This window comes from Electrona antarctica (assembly GCF_951216825.1).
Source record: "Electrona antarctica genome assembly, chromosome: 2".
NCBI classification, from domain to species: domain Eukaryota; kingdom Metazoa; phylum Chordata; class Actinopteri; order Myctophiformes; family Myctophidae; genus Electrona; species Electrona antarctica.
In genome coordinates, this window is record NC_136807.1 from 51,238,548 (window position 1) to 51,264,423 (window position 25,876).

Consider the following 25,876-nt stretch of genomic DNA (forward strand, 5'->3'; position numbering starts at 1 on the left):
ATGCGCGTGACATCATCATCAAACCCGGAAGTTATGCAGGAACGCCTACTGAGTGGCAAAAAACTACTTTCTGGCCTTGACAGCCCATACATCCACACAGAAAAGTCCTATTTGATTGCATTAAACAACATTAAACAATGTTAAACTCACTTTGCATGTTGCTTTGCCACTCGATTTGCCACTCGATGTGCCATTCACTTTAAGCATGCACATACCCTCTATAGGTCTTTAATCCATTGAGACCTGGAACGCATCCATGTCACGTTAGCGTTTAACCACATTAACCATTAACCCATTTTGGGGCGGGAACCCGTTTTGGTGTTTTAAACATTGTTATAATTTAGCTATTGAAAAATAGCAGATCTACAAGCTCATAGCGCGCCACCGAGTGGCGCGCTATGAACTTGTAGGTCTGCTATTTTTGAAAAATCGTTAAAATGTGCCTCAAATCTTTCCGAAAATTGTCATGATTTAGAAAAAAAATAAAAATAAATTTCGACGTCAGGCCTGAATGGGTTAAGTGGTTTTGGGATACACCTTGCATGGCTGTGCGGTTGAATTCCTCGCTCCTATCGAAGGAGGAGGAGGAGGAGGAGGAGGCGACGGACAGGATTCCTGGCCAGCGGCATGTAGGAACAATGCAACCTGTTTGTGTAGCGAATAGCGATGGATGGATGGATGGCTGGATGAGGTACAGCACATAGCTGGGGGCCAGACAGACAGTCAGACACACAGCTAAACCTAACCCAAAGACTAGAGAGGCTGCTATGTAGATGTGACACACAGACCGACTGGTTCCGCCGCATTGTGTGTGTGTGCGCGTGCATGTGTGTGTGTGTGTGAGCCACATAACTTCACTATCACATCACGCCACACCCTGCATGCTGTTGTTCAGCGTGTGTGTATAAAAAAAGACTTACCTCACTCTGACCTGCACTCTGCATCGATCTCCACACCAACAGGGACTAATCCTTCTCCACACCACACCAACACCAACCAGCCCCACCATGAGTCTGAGGAATAAGCGCAGCAGCCGGCCCGGCCTCTACAGCTCGGCGGGGGGCTTCAGCAGCATGTCCCTGGGCTCCTACTCCCATCAGGGCCCCAGGTCCCAGGCCAGCAGTGCGGGGGGCAGCCTCTACCTGGGCGGGGGTCCCATGATCACGCCTGTGTCGGTCAACAAGAGCCTGCTGACGCCGCTCAACCTGGACATCGACCCCAGCGTGCAGGCGGTGCGCACCCGCGAGAAGGACCAGATCAAGGGCCTCAACAACCGCTTTGCTTCCTTCATCGATAAGGTACGGTACTGTATGAGATAAGAGAGGCCTGTTGATCCGTTCGGTTCTGCTTCCATGGATGTTATGTTGTTATCAGCAGCTGGGAATGTCTGAGTACAGTGCAAATATATGACATGATTCATTTAAAGCAAGTTTTTCGAGTCATGGAATCCCAAATTGAATTGTATTTTGGCTGAAAAGGTTTTGTTCCAGTGACGCCCCTATAGGAAAGTTCTGTTTAAAATATTTTTAAAAGTTCTAAACTATTCAAAAATGTCCAAACATCTTTTGAGATTTTTTCAAAAATAAGGCAGAAAAATCTAGCAGATGTATATACTGTAAGCTTGCAGAGTGTGGCACAACGTGACGTGCGCTGTGAGCTTGTAGATCTGCTATAAGTGGCAAAAATGATTGCGATGCTGTATTAACACATTTCACTGCATGATGGGGACCGCCTGGCACCACTCCAAGGACCCGTGGCGGTCCCCGGACCCCACTTTGAGAACCAATGATTTAAATGTTTAAAGATGAATTAAAAAGACAAGCTCAACAAGATCTACCCACACAAAAAATATGATCAAATTGCTGAAAATAGTTAAACAATGTATCTGAGGGGGCTTTGGAATAGCGGGAGTGGCACTTGGAATGGGAAATACAGGGGGTGAAACTTTGAATTGGTGGGGTTTTCTTGTATATTATTACTAATTGCTAGACTGATGTTTGTTGATACAATACTTGAAAACAAAGTATTGCATCGTGGGTTTGAGCTGAGGCCCTTTATTTTGATCAAGTCACCTTAATTCAAGTGGCAGATGTCTTTTTGTATTTATTTATTTTACATTTAAAATGTATATTTATGGGGCATGTCATGTACATGGTCTATACCTGCACAGCCTTTGTGATTTATACTGGTAGATCACGATCTACCTTTTGGGCACCCCTAGACTATAGAGTGTTTGTTCAGGCCAGGTCTCTGCTCTGTGTCTCTCCAGCCTAACAGAACAAATCGTTGTCAGGTGTGTGTGGTCAATCTTCAGCCAATCAGGATAGAGTGTCCATTTATCTGTTTCCAGTTCCAGTTCTGTTAAATTGTTCTGCTCAGTTCTTTGTGTCGTCACTCGTCACTTTAACAAAAATGCACGTGTAGATCCTGCAGTGTGAGACAGTTCTCTTTCCTGATTGGATAGAATTGGTGTCCTCCTGACCTAAAAAAAACACTTTCTGTTGTTTAATCAAGAGCTGGAGAGACACAGAACAGGCACCTAGAGTTACTGAACAAACACTCTATAGTCTATACAGCAATGCTTACTATCAGAATTATAGAGCAATTTACATTTGTGTTATCCGGAAAATATCACTTTAGACCTGAGAAAAGATTCTACAAATGCCTTCTAAATCCTGACAGTTTTCTGAAAAACCCATGTTTCTATGTCAGTCGTCTCAAACATTTTCATGTCAAGGACCCCCAAAAATATATGTAATTGGCTGCCGACCCCCATCTGAAAATATGTTGTTCCAGGGACCCTACCAGTAGCAAAGATTTGAGTTAAAAACTCGCTCTGTAACAATATATATTCAAAGATTTCAGGCACATTTTCATGATTTTTTAAAAATAGCAGACCCACAAGTTCGTAGCGCGGCACTCGGTGCCGCGCTATGAGCAACATCATTTTTTTTTTTTTAATATATGTTTATTGGTAGCAGGTTTCAACAATTTAAATTTCCATTTTCTCCCCCACAGTTATCGTCATCATTAAAACAATATATTAAAAAAACAATAATAATTGAGTACAGACATACAAAAACAACAAGAAAAGAAAATCCAGTCCAATCAAACAACCATACATATTTGACCAGGTGTAAACAGTAGGACACAAAAGAAAATTAAGCACAGATGACAAAAACAATAATTTCAGCACAGATTACAACATAATTCTTAAAACACCAAAAGGGTTCCCGCCCAAAATGGGTTCATTACACATCCCAATGGTGATCGTTTTATTTCGTCTTTAGATTCTAGCATTGACTTGTTCTTTCTGTTTTTATATACTTTGTACTTTGCACTCAGGGGTCCAAATGGACTTTAACGGATCTGTATAACTCTGAGAGTGAAATTAATACGCTGATCATTTGACAGGGTATAGATCGGGGGTCCCACAGATCAACGGGGGTCCGTGGTCTAAATGCATATCGAACTGGAGGGTTAAGAATGTTTCTATATCAGTGATGCTCTAAGCTTTTTCCATGTCTATTACCGCCAAGAGTATGTATTTGGCCGCGGACCCCCATCTCAAAATATGTTGGTGCAGAGACCCACGAGAAGCAAAGATTTGAGTTTAAAATGTTTTTCAGCAAGTGAAAAAAAGTCATTATGACGGCATCAAGGCCCGCCAAAATACATTTTGTTCGACTAAACTGTAGATTTAGTCGACTAAAACTAGACTAACACTGAAACATTCCAGGTGACTAAAATGTGACTAAAACTAAATGAAAACTATTCAAGAAACTATGACTAAAACTAAAATAGAAATTTGCTGCCAAAAACAACACTGCTGTGCATATATATATATATTTTTTTTAAATCACAATTTTCCATAAATAGCAGATCTATAGCTCACAGCATGGCACAAACTGACTAGCCAAAGTATAACAAGTGGTTCAAATCTAAAACAACTGGCCCTATAGGCTGCTGAGCCAGCCTGACGGCGTGCCGCGGGTTCGACTCCCGATCCCGACGGCCTTTGACACCTGTCACTCTCCTGCATCTCTCTCCAATAAAGGCATAATAGCCCCAAAAACAAATCTTTAAAAACATAAATAATAATAATCTAAAATGACACAGATGCCTTTTCCCGGTTTTTAAAGGAGCATTCAGTGATTTGGGTGATTTGGAGGAAAAAAACCCTGTCCGCCCCGGTAACAAGATGTGCACATGCATGCACTACATGCCAACAGCACACACACCAAGGCCCGCTCCCCGCTCGGTCATGATTGGTGGAAGGCCCCCCTCTATCCTGATTGGATGAAGGCTGGGCCGCCTAGCCAAAAACGAAGCCTATGTTTTTTTGACCCCATGGGGCTCACTGGGGACAGGGAGGAACTCCTTATATGGTCAGCACACTCTATAGTAGGGAGGATTATCACAACAAAAAAAAGAAGTGATATTTGAATTAAGTGAAATCACTGAATATACCTTTAACCCTAGAACACTAAACATGGGTGATTTTCACCCGGAAGATTATATTTTTGCAATTTTCATAATGTTGCTGATGTCTGAGGTTGGTGGGTCTTTCAGTACCTTCATGATGCTCAGTGACATCACAGAAGGTAGGTTTGTTTCCCTGCCCACATCCCTGGTTTATTCTACAGGCAGGTGTTTGGGTGAATTTCACCTGTGTTTAGTGATAGAGAAAAATCCAAAATAATCCAATACACACAGAATGGATTTTTTTCCCCACTGGACCATTCTCACATGTTTTAGGAATGGGTGGACCAAAGGAGAAGTTCCCAACTTCATTTCTCTTTTTTTTAAAGAAATATTTAAAAAATAATATGCACATTTTTCACCGATTTGCCCCCCATGATAGCAATGATTATTGCTGTACTGAAATATATTTTGATGAGAAATATTTTTTTATGGAATATTTTATATTGGGTAAAATATACCCGTGTTTAGTGATGGCGTAACAAAAAATATGTTTAGTGTTCTATAGGGCTAAGGTTTGTGTTGTGTTGTGTTGTGTTGTGTTTCCCCACACCATGTGCACAGGTCCACTTCCTGGAGCTTCCATCCAAGGCGTAAGAAGGAAATGGCACCCTTTTCACATTGGCTTATTGTTTGTGTTGTGTTTTCCCCACGCACGCATAGGTCCGCTTCCTGGAGCAGCAGAACAAGATGCTGGAGACCAAGTGGAAGCTGCTCCAGGAGCAGAGCCCGTCCTCGTCCAGCATCGAGCCCATGATGAAGACCTACATCTCCAACCTGCAGAGGCAGCTGGCCGCCATCACCAACGACAAGGGCCGCCTGGACCACGAGAACCACGGCATGCACCACAGCGTGGAGGAATACAAGGAAAAGTAAAGACCATGGAACTCTGTCTGCACCCTTTTGGGTGTTTTAAAGCATTATGTTATACTTTAGGTGTTGAAAAATAGCAGATCTACAAGCTCGTAGCGCGGCACCGAGTGCAGCGCTACGAGCTTGTAGGTCTGCTATTTTTGAAAAATGGTGAAAATGTGGCGCAAGTCTTTGAATATATATTCTTTCAGAGCAAACTTTTTTTACTCAAATCTTTGCTTCTGGAGGGGGGGGGGGGGTCCCCGGAACTACATATTTTCAGATGCGTGGCCAAATACAGATAATTCTGGGGGTCCTTGACATGAAAAAGGTTGAACACCACTGACATAGAAATATAGGGTTTTTCAGAAAACTGTCAGGATTTAGAAGACATTGTAGAATAGTCCCTATAGGTCAAAAATGACCTGAGACCAGATTCTACAAAATGTCTCCCAAATCCTGACAATTTTCAGTTGTGCTCAAACATTTTCATGTCCAGGACCCACAGAATTACCTGTATTTGGCCGCGGAACCCCATCTGAAAATATGTTATTCCACGCGGACCCCCCAGAAGCAAAGATAAGTTAAAAAAAATTCACTGTGAAATAATTTTATATTCAAAGATTTGCACACATTTTCACGATTTTTTCAAAAATAGCGAGCTTGTAGATCTGCTATTTTAGTTTAGTTCAGAAACCGTCCAGTACCTATGACATCTTTGAGGGGCCTTTCTGCCCGTTTTCTAACTCGAAAGTTAGCATCCTGAAATAGAAGCCATTGTTCTTAACAAAAACACACACACAAAAAGTTTGAAATGACCAAACCTCCACACTGTCCACAGCCATATGAGACGCAGAAACTGGTACCATCTGTGCCTTTAAGAATTGTATGTTTGTAATGTTAATGTTAGTCACGATAAATGTAACTGAATATGACACTAACAGCTGTGCGTTTGTTTCCCTGTGTCTGGTTTCAGGTATGAGGATGAGATCAACAAGAGGAACTCTTCAGAGAACGAGTTTGTCGTTCTTAAAAAGGTAAAGCAAATCGTTGTTTTATACATCATTAGTTATGTCCAGTAAATGACCGCAAAACCCACTCTCTCAATCTCAACAAAACAAACATGTTCTCATTGAGAGGAAAGATTAAAATATCTGCATAGTGTAAAAAAAGAAAATCAATTGATTTGCATACATTTTAAAGTTAAAATTAAAACATGTGTCATTGCAATGTTTATCCACGGTTTGTTAACCTCCAGCTCTCATGGAATGTGAGCGCTCCATCACAGAGGAACAAGTGTGGTGTTATGTTAACATTTAACTATGTCTTCATCGAGGATGTGGTTGTGATGTAGGCCAGTGGTTCCAAAAGTGGGGTCCGGGGACCCCCAGGGGTCCTTGAGGGAGTTCCAGAGTGTCCCCAGCCAAATGATAGTTTGGAACCCTTATGGGTCATTCATAGTCTGGATTTTCGTTGGTGAGGTGACCACCGAACTACAACATGACGTCACGAGCCGCGGTGAAGAGCAAACCACTGCCACCGCCCCAGCCCTTCTCTCTGTTTTTACTCACTACCGCTCAACGTTATTTCAGCTCCGGTGGTCAGCTCACCACCGGAGCGGTGGTCACCTCACCACCGAAAAACCAGACTATGAATAGGCCTTTATGGGTCTGTGGGCGGGGCTTATAGACGCCCGCACGGCATGGGTTTGTAGGGCAATCTAGTGCTCCCCTTCCCCAGTACAGCTACAGAGCTGCGGAATCAGCTGGGAATGATATAAATTGATTGAAGGTGTGGGTTATCGGTGAAATGTACAACAGTCACATGACGGTAACCAGCCAATCAGAATCAAGTATTGGGACTAACCGTTTTAGAAAACATATTTGTGTCTTCCTCTAGGATGTGGATGCTGGATATCTGTGCAAGGTGGACTTGGAGGACAAGATCACTAGTCTGGTGGATGAACTCAACTTCCTCAGGAGACTCTATGACATGGTAACTTTGACAACTTTGAACACTAGTAAATCCACTAGTCGACCTTGTTGGTACTAGTTGACTAGTTATGGGGTTCTCAACGTTTTTGGCCAGGGACCCCCAGAAATGCTTTGGCAATGTCTCGGGACCCCCGCCCCGCCCACTCCCGACCCCCAATATAAATTGACTGCTACAATAACCTTAATAATAGAGACAATACACCATAAATAAATACTGAAACCAGATATAATCATTAGGGAAGGTGTATGCATGTACTATGTGTACTATATGTAAACTCTTCATTTCCACTTTCCAGCCATTCAGTTGCAAAAAAAAAAACCCCAAAAAAAAACCCCGAGGGGTCGCGACCCACGGGTTGAGAACCCCTGGACTAGTTGATAAGAAAAGAAAAATCCCGATTGTGTAGGCCTCAAGATCAGGTAGATTATAGTTAAAGTCACCAATGTACACAGTTTTTAAATGTACAAATATTTATTTCCAGAATTTACACAATAGGTAGTTAAACAACTATTCGACTAGTCGACTAGTAAACTAGGCCACTAGTCAACTAGTAAAAATGACTAGAAGTGAATGCCCTATGACATGGTAAAGTATCTTTATACTTAACCACTGTATGACATGGTGAAGTATCTTTAGTTATACTTAACCACACTATGACATGGTAAAGTATATTTATACTTAACCACACTATGACATGGTAAAGTATCTTTATACTTAACCACACTATGACATGGTAAAGTATCTTTATACTTAACCACACTATGACATGGTAAAGTATCTTTAGTTATACTTAACCACACTATGACATGGTAAAGTATCTTTAGTTATACTTAACCACACTATGACATGGTAAAGTATCTTTATACTTAACCACACTATGACATGGTAAAGTATCTTTATACTTAACCACACTATGACATGGTAAAGTATCTTTATACTTAACCACACTATGACATGGTAAAGTATCTTTATACTTAACCACACTATGACATGGTAAAGTATCTTTAGTTATACTTAACCACACTATGACATGGTAAAGTATCTTTATACTTAACCACACTATGACATGGTAAAGTATCTTTAGTTATACTTAACCACACTATGACATGGTAAAGTATCTTTAGTTATACTTAACCACACTATGACATGGTAAAGTATCTTTATACTTAACCACACTATGACATGGTAAAGTATCTTTAGTTATACTTAACCACACTATGACATATGGTAAAGTATCTTTATACTTAACCACACTATGACATGGTAAAGTATCTTTAGTTATACTTAACCACACTATGACATGGTAAAGTATCTTTAGTTATACTTAACCACTATGACATGGTAAAGTATCTTTATACTTAACCACATTATGACATGGTAAAGTATCTTTAGTTATACTTAACCACACTATGACATGGTAAAGTATCTTTAGTTATACTTAACCACTATGACATGGTAAAGTATCTTTATACTTAACCACACTATGACATGGTAAAGTATCTTTAGTTATACTTAACCACACTATGACATGGTAAAGTATCTTTAGTTATACTTAACCACTATGACATGGTAAAGTATCTTTAGTTATACTTAACCACTATGACATGGTAAAGTATCTTTAGTTATACTTAACCACACTATGACATGGTAAAGTATCTTTAGTTATACTTAACCACTATGACATGGTAAAGTATCTTTAGTTATACTTAACCACACTATGACATGGTAAAGTATCTTTAGTTATACTTAACCACTATGACATGGTAAAGTATCTTTAGTTATACTTAACCACTATGACATGGTAAAGTATCTTTAGTTATACTTAACCACACTATGACATGGTAAAGTATCTTTAGTTATACTTAACCACTATGACATGGTAAAGTATCTTTAGTTATACTTAACCACACTATGACATGGTAAAGTATCTTTAGTTATACTTAACCACTATGACATGGTAAAGTATCTTTAGTTATACTTAACCACACTATGACATGGTAAAGTATCTTTAGTTATACTTAACCACACTATGACATGGTAAAGTATCTTTAGTTATACTTAACCACACTATGACATGGTAAAGTATCTTTAGTTATACTTAACCACTATGACATGGTAAAGTATCTTTAGTTATACTTAACCACACTATGACATGGTAAAGTATCTTTAGTTATACTTAACCACTATGACATGGTAAAGTATCTTTAGTTATACTTAACCACACTATGACATGGTAAAGTATCTTTAGTTATACTTAACCACTATGACATGGTAAAGTATCTTTAGTTATACTTAACCACACTATGACATGGTAAAGTATCTTTAGTTATACTTAACCACTATGACATGGTAAAGTATCTTTAGTTATACTTAACCACACTATGACATGGTAAAGTATCTTTAGTTATACTTAACCACTATGACATGGTAAAGTATCTTTAGTTATACTTAACCACTATGACATGGTAAAGTATCTTTAGTTATACTTAACCACACTATGACATGGTAAAGTATCTTTAGTTATACTTAACCACTATGACATGGTAAAGTATCTTTAGTTATACTTAACCACTATGACATGGTAAAGTATCTTTATACTTAACCACACATCAGACAGCAACGTGCACCTATATGGTAACATGCAGGCCACAGGTCACAGACCACAAGTATAGAAGGTTTTAAGGAAAAGGTTGAATTAAATGCATTTGAGCTATAAAAACCCTGACTGTTGCAACGCTGACGTGCATCATGGTCTAGTTTTGTACTTGTCGTCATGACGTGGCTGTTTATGTTCTCTCCCCATCAGGAACTGAGCGAGCTTCAGGAGAGCCTGAAGGAGACGTCCGTGGTGGTCCAGATGGACAACTCCCGTGGCCTCAACATGGACCAGATCGTGTCCGACGTCAAGGCCCAGTACGAGGACATCGCGGCGCGGAGCCGCTCGGAGGCCGAGAGCTGGTACAAGGTCAAGGTAAGCCGGAAGTATACACCTTCACTAAAAACAGCAGGGACAATAACGCTCCACGCACGTCCAAGACTCTTCTCCCTTCTGCCTCCAAAACTATGGAATGCACTTCCCAGCATTACAATCAGAACTGCAGACTCACTCCCGATCTTCCCCCTGTAGTCTGAAAACCCACCTCTTCAGACTCCATCTTGGCCCGTAGCACTCGACGACCTTACAGGTGTATGCAAAGGCTCAACTTATGTAATTTAGATAGCATTTTATGTAGACATACTGTAGCACTCTATATATGCATAGTTTCAATAGATATTCCACTGTTAGGTTCTTAGCTTACGTATGATTCTTGATAACTTTTTTTCCCATGACATTACTTACCATGTACTTCTTGTGCTTACTGTAAATCACTCTGGATTAAGACTAAGAGCGTTTGATAAATGCCTAAATTGTAAATTGAAATTGTAAATTGAGGACGGGGGAGATTCTAACCCGGGTATATGAGAAGGGATGGACACTAGAGCCAAACACCTTAACCGCTAGCCTAAGAGGGAATCATCTCCACTAGTTAAAAAAAATCCACAGCACATCCCTGAGAGGCAATAGCGGAATGACACCTACCTCCTTTAGCGTGAATAATGACATTCAGGCATGCTGTTCTGTTCGCGTGTGTGATAAATACCGGTATGCAATGACAATGGTCTCTGAACAATGCAACATGAGGAAAGCTGTCAGTCCCATTTCAGTTTTAGTCATAGTCTTTTGAATAGTTTTCATTTAGTTTTAGTCACATTTTAGTCACCTGGAATGTTTTAGTGTTAGTCTAGTTTTAGTCAACTAAATAAAGATTTATCCGACTAAATCTACCGTTGATTTAGTCGAACAAAATGTATTTTGGCAGGCCTTGATGCCGTGGTAATTTTCACTTGCTGAAAATAGCCGATCTACAAGCTTGTAGATCGGCTATTTTCAGCATGTAAATTGTAAAATGACTAGTGGATCTCTTCTACTAGTCCCTTCCTAACATTTTAGTCTAGTTTTTATCTGTTGACGAAATTGTCAGTATATTTACTCTTAGCTATATAGTCACCATAGCTTAGTTTTTATTTAGTTTCCATTTAGTTTCCGTCAGTGGAAAAAGGTAGTCGACGAACATTTTTCGTCTTAGTCGTTTTAGTCGACGAAAACGACACTGGATTCAACCAACTCCACTCCTTCTATACTCCGCCATGCAGTTCGACCAGATGGCGACGACGGCCGAGCAGCACAACAGAGAGCTGGGTGAGAGCAAGGGAGAGATCGGCGAGCTCAAACGCCTGATCAGCCGTCTGCAGAACGAGATCCACTCCGTCAAGACACAGGTGAGTTAGTTAGTACCAGCTGCCAGTGTCATGCTCGTAGTAGCACGACCACGGGCTTGGTACCGATACTTTTTTCCACGCGCACACGCAGGTATACGGCACAGTACGGTGCACGCACGCATGTGCATGCTATAGAACGCGTCCCCAATATCCCAGCGTCTGTTGGGCAGCCCACTCTAAAGGTCCCTGCACACAGAGCGCGTTTTTGGGATTCTTAGCGGCGTTTCTCCGTCGGTTTTGCGAAAAACGCGTCCAGTGTGCAACCACCTTAAAGGTGCCGTTCAGACTTGGATGGTTAGAGCGGCGCGATTACACTACAAGTCAATGCGAAGACGAGAAGCTGCGCGAGTTCAAGTCTGAACGCACCTTTACCCAGGCTATAGGCTGTATACTGAAAGACGGAGGTGAGAAAATAAATTAAAAAAAATCTGCTCCTCCTCCGACAACAATAGTTGGCCACCCCGTTATCACCTTTTACCAAGCTACACAGAAGCTGCCGACGCAACTCGTGCATATCAATGGATCCATGCATGTGTGACATACAGTAGGCCTACTGTCTACTGTGTGTTGACATGTCAGAACCAAAAGATTATCAACACAATATTATGGTGCTAGTAACAGTAGAACACACTCTACAGTATAGTTGTTACTGTTGTTTTATGGTCGTTTGAATTCATTAATTTGTCACCAGTTGACTCTCATACACTATAGCTATTCTGTGCACACGTGACGTCCTTAAATTGCCGTGGCGCCGAAGAATAAATCGGGTCAGGAGGTGCACGCGCACGTCCCAGGCTAATTCAACGGGCGCTCGAACAAAAAGATCAAACTGCAAAAGAAAGAATAAGTCTGCACCACCGTTTTGAAAGCTCCCCAAAAACTTTATTTACCAAGGCCTCTGTGGCCTTCGTCAGGTAAATACGTTTTTGGGGAGCTTTCAAAACGGTGTGCAGACTTATTCTTTATTTTACCGAAAAATAAATCACCATTACACCACTGGTTGGTACACCCCGCTGAATGTGTTCAGGGACGTGTACACATTAGACATCAAAGGGGGCTTCAGCCCCTGCCCTTTTACCCGTCTGTAAAACAACTGCCCTTTCCAGACCACGAATGCAGCATTTACTGATGGTGAAAGAAATGCAAATGCCACTCCTTTCCATGCCATACCGGAAGGCATCATTCAGGAGAATTGCTTTTTTTCTCCTGAACTTGAACACAGCATTTTGCGTTGAACACATTTGTTTAGGAATCCATGTCGTACACCGCATCTCCACTAGCTAAAGAGTGCTGGGTTGCGCCCCAAAAATAGCTGATCTACAAGCTCTCAACGCGTCGCAGCGTGTCGCGTTGTGAGCTTGTAGATCTGTCCCTGCTTGTGTTGATAATGTTGCATTAACAAAAAGAAGTTGTCAGCATGGTAGACGCTGTGAAAGGTGACTTGTGTCATTGTGGTATTTGGCTGCTGAGTCTGATGCTGTCATACTAGTGCATGGAATGTGAGCTCAGTGCAACTTGAAAACAAGTGCATCCTGCAATGGGTATATTATTTACAGATTATTTTATGAAATTATCGATTATTAGCAGTGGTGGAAAGTTAAGTACATTCACTTAAGTACTGTACTTAAGTACAATTTTGAAGTGTACTTTATTACTACATCCTGGATCCAGATATTGTACTTTTACTACATTTATTTGAAAACTTTAGCCACTTTGTAGATTTTGATTATTATTACAAAACACACTGACCACTTATTTCGGCCATTTGAACATAGCAGATCTACAAGCTCACTCACTGAATACTAGAAATATTGTATAATCGATTGAATGGATTCTTCCTCGATTAACCGTTGCAAGCCCTGACCCCTGACCTCTCCTCCTCAGTGCTGCACGCTATGGAGGCGAGCTCGATACCTGATACCCGAAAAAAACAGATAACAAGCTTATTGAGTACCCGATATCAACAAGCTAAGCTTTGAGCTTAGCAAGCCTGTTATCGAGCATATATCGAACCCATGACGTCATGTTTAAACAATCGAGACAAGAGGTGATCAAGAAATAAATAATCGCCCACACTGGCACCAACCTGTCAGTCTAAGAGTGTGTTTATACCTGATCAACCAGCGCTGCCCGGGTAAACAAAATTACATTTTAAAGTGACACAGATACACACATTAAAGGAGAATTCCATGCTAGAAGGCTTTCTTACCTTTATTTGTAGTTGTTGCGTCCCCACCAAAGAGGTCCAGGTGTTATTTTGTGCAAAAGTGCATTATTGGCTATTTCCCCTATGAAGAGAGGATATACAAATAAATTAGATTTTTGAGCGATGGAAATAACACCCCATAGCCCCATTCAATTAAATGCAATTCAATGCAATTCATTGAGGGCTTATGGTAGGGGACATTTGCACAAAATAACACCTGGACCTCTTTGGTGGGGATGTAACAACTACAAATAAAGGTAAGAAAGCCTTCTAGCATGGAACAGTTTCTTCAATATTAGTTTCCAAAAGTAAAAAAGGTCAATTGCCTTCGTCTGTTAGAAAAGTACTGTATTTGAAGGCCCTATAGTAAAAAGATACTGGTTCTGTTCAGAATTTATACGCGAAATAATACAAAATGCTCGAGTGCATGGGCTTGATGAGAACCCCGGCTCGTTAAGCCTGATCGATTAAGGTGCTCGTTATCAATAAAACAATTAACGAGCTCCACCCCTACACACCCGTGCAGCTCTCCTCGTTGGAGGACCAGGTGTCGGAGGCGGAGGCGCGCGGCGAGAACGCCGTGGCGGACGCCAAGGCTCGCACGGTGGACCTGGAGCGCGCGCTGCAGAGAGCCAAGCAGGACATGGCGCGGCAGCTCCGCGAGTACCAGGAGCTGATGAACGTCAAGCTGGCGCTGGACATCGAGATCTCCACCTACCGCAAGCTGCTGGAGGGGGAGGAGCAGAGGTATGTTTATTTAAACCCTAAACCCATAACCCTAAAGCCATAACCCTAAACCCATAACCCTAAACCCATAACCCCTCTGGACATCGAGATCTCCACCTACCGCAAGCTGCTGGAGGGGGAGGAGCAGAGGTATGTTTATTTAAACCCTAAACCCATAACCCTAAACTCATAACCCTAAACCCATAACCCTAAACCCATAACCCTAAAGCCATAACCCTACCCATAACCCCTCTCGACATCGAGATCTCCACCTACCGCAAGCTGCTGGAGGGGGAGGAGCAGAGGTATGTTTATTTAAACCCTAAACCCATAACCCTAAAGCCATAACCCTACACCCATAACCCCTCTGGACATCAAGATCTCCACCTACCGCAAGCTGCTGGAGGGGGAGGAGCAGAGGTATGTTTATTTAAACCCTAAACCCATAACCCTAAACCCATAACCCTACACCCATAACCCCTCTGGACATCGAGATCTCCACCTACCGCAAGCTGCTGGAGGGGGAGGAGCAGAGGTATGTTTATTTAAACCATAAACCCATAACCCTAAACCCATAAACCCTAAACCCATAACCCCTCTGGACATCGAGATCTCCACCTACCGCAAGCTGCTGGAGGGGGAGGAGCAGAGGTATGTTTATTTAAACCCTAAACCCATAACCCTAAACCCATAACCCCTCTGGACATCGAGATCTCCACCTACCGCAAGCTGCTAGAGGGGGAGGAGCAGAGGTATGTTTATTTAAACCCTAAACCCATAACCCTAAACCCATAACCCTAAACCCATAACCCCTCTGGACATCGAGATCTCCACCTGCTGATCTGGAGGGAGAGGAGCAGAGGCGAGTTAAAACCCATTCTGGGCGGGAACCCCTTTTTGGTGTTTTAAGCATTATGTTATGCTTTAGCGGTTGAAAAATTGCAGATCTACAAGCTCATAGCGCGGCACCGAGTGCCGCGCTACGAGCTTGTAGGTCTGCTATTTTAAAAAAATCGTGAAAATTTGGCGCAAACCTTTGAATTCTTTCAGAGCGAACATTTTTAACTCAAATCTTTGCTTCTGGGAGGTCCCTGGAACAACATATTTTCAGATGGGGGTCGGCGGCCAAATACATATGATTCTAGGGATCCTTGACATGAAGTAGTTTGAGAACGACTGACATAGACCCATAGGTTTTTCAAAAAACTGTCAGGATTTAGAAGGCATTTGTAGAATCGTCCTCAGGTCTAAATGGGTGAAATGACCTGACCCTAACCCAGTTGGATGCCCCCTATATACTGTACGTTCATGCATTAAAGTTGTCAGTCTTTCTTTCACCTGGTTGACAGCAGGGACAATATCACTAAAACATCATCATTTGACATATTTGTGCTCCATAGTGAGGCGGCTCCTTTCACGCTGTCTTACAAATCGCACATTTAGGACGTGAGATTTGATTTAGCTTTAATCCCTGTGTGTGTTATACTGTCTAAGTGTCCTTGAGCAAGGCACTGAACCTCTAAACTGCTCCTGATGAGCAGGTTGGTGGTGCCTTGCATGGTTTCCTGTCGGTGTGTGAACGTGGAATGTAATTGTAATGCACATTATGAAGTGCTCTTCGGATGACGGCGCTTATATATAAATGCACCGTTTTACCTTTTATTTTTTAATGCACACTAGCTGGTTGTGTAACATCTGTCTGTCACTCACAGGATTGGACATCAGTCAATCATCAGCATCCATTCGGTGCCCAACTACAACGGTAAGCATTTTTACACACATGTTCATTTTGACACCAAATTCTGTTTTTTTTTTATTGATTTTTCTTTACAACATAGTATTTTCAAATGAATTATTCACATACACCTCTCCCCCCCACACACACCCACATGGCTGCACAAACCAAACAAAATCCCAGCAAAGAAACATCAGGACATGTCCATAAATACAAAGCAAATAAACAAAAAAGAAAAAACAAATTCTGATTTAGACTTATAGGGCTCCTTTTTCGTCACCGCTAAACCCCTTATCCCTAAACGTCTTTGCCTTTTTTTACAATTTTGCGAAACATTTTTGAATAGTTAAAATGGCCAGTCTACAAGCTCACAACGTGTCAATGTAGATTGGCTAGTTGAACTATTCAAAAATGTTTTTCAAAATAGTACAAAAAAGGCAAAGAAGTTTAGGGAGTCTTTTGACAATTTTTTTACCAGCTGCTTTGTAGAAGCGGCAGGTCAGTGTATACCTGGGAAACTTGCGACCGGTAGACGGACACCGCTAGTCTTTCTGCTGAGTGTTGCCAAGTCTGCATATTTCCAGCCTAACGTGGATTCATTCACAGTTGCTTGCCTGGTTTGGTTTTTGGAGGCTGCTTAGCTTATTTCTGTCACGACAGTTGCCACCACTGGCAACAACCCATAACATCCCATCGTCTGCACGGCATGGCTAGTCGAGCAGTTCTGATTGGCTGCCTCGTCTCCAGCCATGTTGCCTCAGAATTCTTTAGGGTCACTAATTTGAGCACAACAGCGGAGCGCAGCTAAAAAGTGGCATAACGTCAGCAGCAGACCCACAGATAATAATAATGCAGCTGGTAATGAATTGATTTAATTTCTTCTAACTGCTTCAACTCTTTCCTCCAGGCCTGTATATGGAGCAAAAGAATACTCATCAGTACCAGCCGTGGGTCAGCGAGTACCCCTCAGGTACGTCTTATTGTTCAGTACCAGCTGTAGGTCAGCGAATACCCCTCAGGTACGTCTTATTGCTCTGCAGTACCAGCTGTAGGTCAGCGAGTACCCCTCAGGTACGTCTTATTGCTCTGCAGTACCAGCTGTAGGTCAGCAAATACCCCTCAGGTACGTCTTATTGCTCATCAGTAACAGCTGTAGGTCAGCGAGTACCCCCTCAGGTACGTCTTATTGCTCTGCAGTACCAGCTGTAGGTCAGCGAGTACCCCTCAGGTACGTCTTATTGCTCTGCAGTAACAGCTGTAGGTCAGCGAGTACCCCTCAGGTACGTCTTATTGCTCTGCAGTACCAGCTGTAGGTCAGCGAGTACCCCTCAGGTACGTCTTATTGCTCTGCAGTACCAGCTGTAGGTCAGCGAGTACCCCTCAGGTACGTCTTATTGCTCTGCAGTACCAGCTGTAGGTCAGCGAGTACCCCTCAGGTACGTCTTATTGCTCAGTACCAGCTGTAGGTCAGCGAGTACCCCTCAGGTACGTCACTCTTATTGCTCTGCAGCAGCTGTAGGTCAGCGAGTACCCCTCAGGTATGTCTTATTGCTCTGCAGTACCAGCTGTAGGTCAGCGAGTACCCCTCAGGTATGTCTTATTGCTCTGCAGTACCAGCTGTAGGTCAGCGAGTACCCCTCAGGTATGTCTTATTGCTCTGCAGTACCAGCTGTAGGTCAGCGAGTACCCCTCAGGTACGTCACTCTTATTGCTCTGCAGCAGCTGTAGGTCAGCGAGTACCCCTCAGGTACGTCTTATTGCTCTGCAGTAACAGCTGTAGGTCAGCGAGTACCCCTCAGGTACGTCTTATTGCTCTGCAGTACTAGCTGTAGGTCAGCGAGTACCCCTCAGGTACGTCTTATTGCTCTGCAGTACCAGCTTTACGTCAGCGGGTACCCTAAACACTAAATTATATTTTATTCAAAAGACTTGGGCTCTATATTTTTGCCAGTGCCTTAAGCCTTATCCCTAAACTTCTTTGCCCTTTTTTTTTTTACTATTTTGAAAAACATTTTTGAATAGTTCAAACACCGTACCGATCTACAAGCACACAACGTGTGTGCTTGTAGATCAGCTAGTTGAACATTGTTTGTTTCAAAATTGTAAGAAAAGGCAAAGGGATGAGGGGTAAAATTACGAAAATATTTTTTACTAAAATCAAATTTCTGTCAAAAGCAACCTGCAAATATTAGCAAATAATAGCATTCCTGGAAATATTTTTAAATTAGAAAAAAAAAAACAGTCCTGGATAAGGTTTGGGATTAATCAAACATTTTGGAATATGTTTGGAGAGCTACTGTATATACGTTGTTTTTTTTGCTATTGGTTCTGATCATAATAAAATGTCCCAAAACATCAGTGAAATATGAAACAAACATTTACGGATAGTACATACACAGGACAACGCGTGACAAATGTAATTGATCTACAAGTCAACAACACGTTGCACCGCAACACGTTGTTAGCTTGTAGATCTGTTATTTTTGTTACGCGACGCCTTGGTCTTGGGTCTGTCTTGGGGCATATAGAACAAGACAATTCTTTGGAGAAGTTATGGAAAATGACTTTGTAGTTTGTTTTTCTAAACGGTCATTTTCCTCCTCCAGATCCTCGCCCCGTACAGATCTTCACCTGCGAGATTCCAGTACCACGTAAGTATTTACGTAACTGTGAGGGTTCAAAAACATCTTATCTCCATAGTTTAAATGTTTTTCGTAAATTATCGCCCTATATGCTTACACACAAAAGCATAGCAGCAAAAGTATCAGATCACACAAGCTTAAAACGTTTACTTTGCTTGAGTATATTATAATTATTCAAATGTTTTCATTACTTTTACATTTAGAGTTTGTACAAACAAGTTATATTACTACAATTATGTGAATGATAATGGTAATCAAGTTTCGCCGGTTGGACATCGTTGGACAGTGTTGTTTTTGGCAGCAAATTTCTATTTTAGTTTAGTCATAGTCTTTGGACTGAAACTTAATTTAGTTTTAGTCATATTTTAGTCACCTGGTGTTAGTCTAGTTTTAGTCGACTAAGTGTCATGCGATTTTAGTCGACTAAATCTACAGTTGATTTAGTCGACTAAAATATATTTTTGCGGGACACTTGCTGAAAATAGCCGATATTAGATCTGCTATTTTCAGCATGCAACCAGGTGTAAAATGACTTGTACTGGATCTCTTGTCCACTAGTCCCTTCCTAACATTTTAGTCTAGTTTTTATTTGTTGGCGAAATTGACAATATATTTAGTCACCACAGCTTAGTTTTAATTTAGTTTCCATTTAGTTTTCGTTGGTGAAAAAAAGGTAGTGAAACGTTTTTCGTCTTAGTATTAAGGTGGCCTTACACTAGCCGATTCTTTTCAATCTGATAGCGCCACACACTACAGGATAATCGGAGCGGGGCAGAGCAAATATCAAACATGCTTGATGTTGATCGGGTCGATCCCGATCGCGCCCCGAGCAGATCGATTGAGTCGGGCACCCCCCGAGCGTCAAAAAATGCCCGATTATCGGCTAGTGTAAGGCCACCTTTAGTCGACGAAACCAACACGAAGGAACACGTTTCGTACGGATGCTTTCCTACTGGGTTTCTAACATGGAAAAACGTTGTTCTTTCGTGCAGAATCCCCGGTGATGAAGACCCCCGTCATGATCAAGACCACCGAGACCCAGGAGGACAGCAGCTGCATCTCCTACGACTGAAACCACAACAACGCCTTCAGTGGCGTGCACAGACATTTAGAGGGGCAGGTGCTCAAGTTAAAAAAGGGCACCTTGTGCAGCGCGTGGAACCGGCCGGTTGCCTTAATCCATTTTGGGCGCGAACCCCTTTTGGTGTTAGCATTATGTTATGCTTTAGCTATTGAAAAATAGCAGATCTACAAGCTCATAGCGCGCCACCGAGTGGCGCGCTATGAGCTTGTAGGTCTGCTATTTTTGAAAAATCAAAAAAAAAATAGATTTTTTTTTTTTTTTTTCAAAAGGGCACATTGCCAAAAGGGCAGGGGGTGCTCTAGCACCCCCTAGTGTCTATCTGTGCACGCCACTGAACGCCTTCTTCGCAATAACACACTGTACAGAAACCTCTTATCTCCATATTCTAACTTTCTTTGTCGTAAATCAACGCCCTGTTTGATCACACTCACTGCAGCGTCACACACAAACACACCAAGATGTAGCAGATCTACAAGCTCGCAACGCGTCGCGAGCTTGTAGATCTGCAACTTTTGACGTTTTTGAATTTGAATCCTGAAAAGGAACAGTTTTGGACATATGAGGTTTCCAGCCGACAATATTATAGAATATTATCATTAATTATTAAACAGAGCCAGTTACTTTATCGTTCTCGTATCCCGTCATAGTCCAAAAAAAGCTTTAGCCTATTTATTTTTTATTTTATTATTTTTTATCCCATGATTTTGCAACCCATTTTTTTTCACCCAGTGTCAATTATCTAATGTAATCCTGGGCGCTACACTGCCTTGGGGGAGGTAGTTTAGACTAGAGACCAGGATTACTGCATGTTTTTTGTGAGGGTACCTACCCTAGGGGGACATGGGGAGAACATGTGAGGGTACCTACCCTATAGGGGGCATGGGGAGAACATGTGAGGGTACCTACCCTAGGGGAGGGGACATGGGGAGAACATGTGAGGGTACCTACCCTAGGGGACACGGGGAGAACATGTGAGGGTACCTACCCTAGGGGACACGGGGAGAACATGTGAGGGTGCCTACCCTATATTTGTCATTTTTGAATACCGACAAACGTTTAACTCAGTCGCACGTTTACATTCTGGCCACTGTATAAATACACATCCACATGTTGTTCTGTTGTTGTTTTACATTCATTGTCATTACTTGGAATAATGTCTTCTCTATATTACTATATTTTAACTGTCTTTATATATTTACTGTCTTTCCATTCACTGTACAGTACTACTAGCCTGGCAGCCCATGCGTGTGCATGTGATGTCCACGCTGATCGTCATTGGCCTGGCACGTTTTGTCAAGCTGAACGTTATAGTGCATATTTGGGCGTGGTTATATTTCCCTAGTAACATCTTGCTCCATATCACATGTGACTCGTGATATGTTCGCAGATGTTACGGTTATATAACCACGGTTATTACATAACCTTCAGTTTTCTGGCCGCACTGAAAATCTGCCATTCATTTTTCCCATGGAGATTTTTTTTGTTTTGTTTTTAATTACATTTTTATCCCACGATTTTGCAGCCATTTTTTTCACCCAGTGTCAATTATCTAATGTAATCCTGGGCGCTACACTTCATCTGCCAACCTGGGGGGTGGGGAGGCAGTGGACTGACCTCATGCCCCCTTCTATGCATGAGGAGTCCAAGCTGCTTCTTTTCACCTGACAGGGGAGAGTTTCCCTGGCCGGACGTACCTGTAGTGCGTTATTCTGACCAGTTCCTTATATTTTTGTGATGAGGCTTACATATAATATAATATATAACATATAAATTATGTAAATGTAAGTCTCTATGGGAAAAATGAATGGACGATTTTTTGTCATTGGGTCCAGAAAACCACACCCACTGCTATGTGCTCTATAGCTGAATTATAGCTGACAAGACAAGCTGAATATTGTTAGTCAAAATGGCCCTTCATGCTGCTGCACACTGTGTGTTCAGGAAAAACTAGTATACTGCTCATGAAATAAAACGTCTATCTCAGAAAAAAACACAACATGCTCGTGACTTTGTTTTCCACAACGACGTGTTTTGACTCGGGCAAAGGTGGCCCAAAATATCAGGGCGGGAAGGAATTATTTTTAATTGAATGTGTTAAATTTGTCTAATACTAGTATAACTATATCAGTGAAGTACATGAATACAAAAAAAGCTCTCTCTTTCACAGAATAATGTATTGGTACGTATATATACGAATAAGTAGTTTAACGTTCATACACGCTCAGGCCTGCTGCACTCATTTGAATTCACACGGGAGCTAAGAACTGAGAATCTCTACAAAACACACTGGGGTGTTTGAAACATGTCAAAATAAATGTAAACAACATGCGCTGCAGTGAGACAGCAAGGCTTAAAGGATAACGTGTGTGTGTGTGTGTGTGTGTGTGTGTGTGTGTGTGTGTGTGTGTGTCATGTATGGAATGTCAAGGCGTCCATGGCATGACATTCCTGCTCTGCACCAAAGCATGACAACATGTCTGTCTGCTGTGATGTCATAACATTGAACTCACGTTTTTGTTTTGCTCCCGATCCGATTCCGATCATTTGATTTTGAATATCTGCCGATACAGATTTTTCCCGATCCGATATTTATATTTTTTTAATAGATAGATATATTGTGCCACATCACAATACAATATCCAAAATCACAGACAATATCCAGTCTAATATCATGATATGGATATAATATTCACGTGATCGGATCGGGACAACCCTAATAATAATAATAATAATAAAACTTTATTTATATAGCACTTTTTTAAACAAAGTTACAAAGTGCTTTGAACAGTCAGACAACAATAACAGAATACATCACAGGTGCAAAATAAATAACAATAGAAAATGCAAAATAACAAACACAGATACAAATCAGGGAGATGCAAAGGCTATTCTATAAAAATGGGTCTTTAGGAGGGTTTTAAAATGTGTTAGAGACTGGGTTAGTCTCAGCTCCTCTGGTAGGCTATTCCAGAGCCTTGGGGCCTTAACCACAAAAGCCTGATCCCCTTTAGTGACCAATTTAGCCTTATAGGTCACCTTCAGTAGACCCTGGCCCGATGACCTTAAGGTACGTGGCGGTACATACAATTCTACCATGTTACATAAGTAGCTAGTAGCTAATGACAACATGTCTGATGTGATGTCATACAGCGCAGGCACACCTGAACTTCCAATGCGTGGCCAAAAGCCGCTGTCTGCCGGTGTCTCTTCCTGGTTTTTTAGACAGCTGGTGGATGGAAAAGAAGCTCCACCCATGCGGATGAATGCCGCTGGGGAAAGCTTTTCCGGGAATCTGGCCGAGGTGGAGCTTCATTTCCATCCACCAGCTGTCTAAAAACCCGGAAGAGACACCGGCAGACAGCGGCTTTAGGCCGCGCATGGAATCCTAGGTCTGCTTACACCCATAGCAAGCAGCTCCAAAACAGACACACACAGACAGCGCAGGCACACCTGAGCATCACAAAGATGCCAAAAGCCGCTCTCGGCTGGCGTCTCTTCCTGGTTTTTAGACAGCTGTTGGATGGAAATTGAAGCTGCACCCACGCCGAGGGGGCCAAGCTTTTCCGGGAATCTGTCCGATGCGGCATTCTGCCGCGTGGGTGTAGCTTCATTTCCATCCAACAGCTGTCTAAAAACGCGGAAGAGGTGCCGAGACGCTGTGGCTTTTGGCCGCGCATGTAATCCCAGGTATGGAATCCATGGCCAGGTGTACACCCAGTGACACACACAGGACAGGACGAATAACAACAACACCACCACCACGCCTGTGTGGATAATAACGCTGTGTGTGTGTGTGTGTGTGTGTGTGTGTGTGTGTGTGTGTGTGTGTGTGTGTGGCGCGTGTGTATCATCTGAGTCCATAATAACTTACATAATCAGTATTCACAAAAATACAACTATTACTATCTATATTATCTAGTATCGCTTTTTACAGCATGAGTCTTACTATCATACTATGTCTGCTATACTGTGTATGAAAGGCTCTACAGTATACAAATACATGACTATTCTTTTTCTTTTTAGTCCCCCATATTTAGAATGGTTTGATTCCTTTATCACATCTAAAGGACATTAAAAAGAATTGTATGTCCTTGTATGTGTCCTTTGTATGTGTCTATATATAATAGACACAAATATATACTATCAAAATGAAGTTAATTAAATTAAAAGATTGTTCCTTTCTGTGTGGAGTTTGCATGTTCTCCCCGTGTCCCCTAGGGTAGGTACCCTCACAAAAAACATGCAGTAATCCTGATCTCTAAACTGCCTCCCCCTGGTCACCCGGGGCGCCTGATGGAGGAGAAAGGAACTGGTTGGAATAACGTGTTCCTTCCACGCGCTACCGGGGAAACTCCCCCTGTCAGGTGAAAAGAAGCAGCTTGGACTCCTCATGCATTGAAGGTAGCATGAGGTCAGGCCGCTGCCCTCCCCAGGTTGTCAGAGGAAGTGTAGCACCCAGGATTACATTAGATAATTGACACTGGGTGAAAAAATGGCTTGCAAAATTGTAGGATAAAATAAATTAAAAATAATAATAATAATATTGTTTTAAGGGCAATTCACTGACGAGTACTATAGAGACGAATAACAGTTTAAGTCCACACTAATTATCCATAATGTATGATAAGGGGTCAGGACAACTAGGCCTTTTCGTGGAGGGGTCAGAATAAAATTTGGACTTAAACTGTTAATAGTACTCAACTATTAAAATGGACCAGTACAATAGTAGACTTGGCAAATGCTGTTTAAGATCTAGTGTGAGAGGAATTTCACTCAACTGGCTTGGAGAGATGCCTGCATGCACACAGGTGTCATAATGACTGACACAACGACACACACCCTCTGAGAAAGCATTTCTACAAACAACACATCCTACATTCTATATCCAAGAATGTGCATCGTTTTAGTATTGGATATCTAAATGTACCTCCACTCATTCTATAGGAAGGTTTGTCATATTTCAGCTGTATTGATGTTATTATCTTCTGTACTTGCAAACCATTGTATTCAGAGTAACCGTCGCCATAGCAGAGTAAACAGAGTGTATTTTATTCAATGCAACGGAAACACAAGAACATCAAACAGGCATTTTTTGAGGAAAGTATTTGAGTAATTCAACACCGAGAGACATCGTTTAGAACTTGTCCAATGAGGTCCTAATTCATATTTTTGTCTGACAGGTCTGTTGTGTAAACTTAAATGTTTTCCCCACTGACAAGAATTGGTAGAATTCCTGCAGAACAATTGAAGCAACGTGACACGCAGTATTGAGTGACTCCTGCTTTACAAGAGTTGCGCTTGAGTTTTGTGTTGGGGTTTGGGTTTTATTGTAAAGTAAACATTTACATTATGATGTTTTTGCATAGTATTGTATATTTGGTATGTCATTAAATGTCTCAATGCATTGAGTATGCACGACCGCAATGGAAACAATAGGCTTTCTTGGGTTTTAAATCTTCTTAGCAGACCTTGTATTGAACTGTACTTTACTGTGCTTTTTTTCTTTCTGTAAACTGTTAATAAAGTATTCAATCAATCAATCAATCAATCAAACAAAGAACAAGAAATAAATGCCTTGAGAAATTAAGAATCAATGGCAGTTATTATAATGAGCCATTATGCGAGTCATCGCTGCCATCTAGTGCTCGTTCCTGGAAACTACAGCCTCGTGCTTCTGACTCACTCACAACTAACAGCACGACCGGAAACCACTTCAAAACAAAAGCATACAGCTCGGTCGGTAACGTTTTAAAATAAAGTCACGTAACACTTATTTTGAAGGTATAGAAGCAACGTTCTACCGGCCTCACCGTGTCCATGCGTACTGTGGTGAC

General features: G+C 41.8%; 1 protein-coding gene across 1 annotated transcript; it reads left to right on the forward strand.

Moving 5' to 3' along the window:
• Positions 1-925: 925 nt before the first annotated feature.
• LOC306934010 (keratin, type II cytoskeletal 8-like) lies at positions 926-18,044 on the forward strand (the record flags this gene model as incomplete). The annotated part of the gene is made up of 10 exons (XM_079516415.1): positions 926-1,298; positions 5,146-5,354; positions 6,311-6,371; positions 7,234-7,329; positions 10,136-10,300; positions 11,524-11,649; positions 14,382-14,602; positions 16,294-16,343; positions 17,224-17,286; positions 17,980-18,044. The coding sequence occupies exons 1-10, from the start codon at positions 1,008-1,010 to the stop codon at positions 18,042-18,044; spliced, it is 1,347 nt and encodes a 448-aa protein (XP_079372541.1). The 5' UTR covers positions 926-1,007.
• Between the last annotated feature and the right edge of the window lie 7,832 nt (positions 18,045-25,876).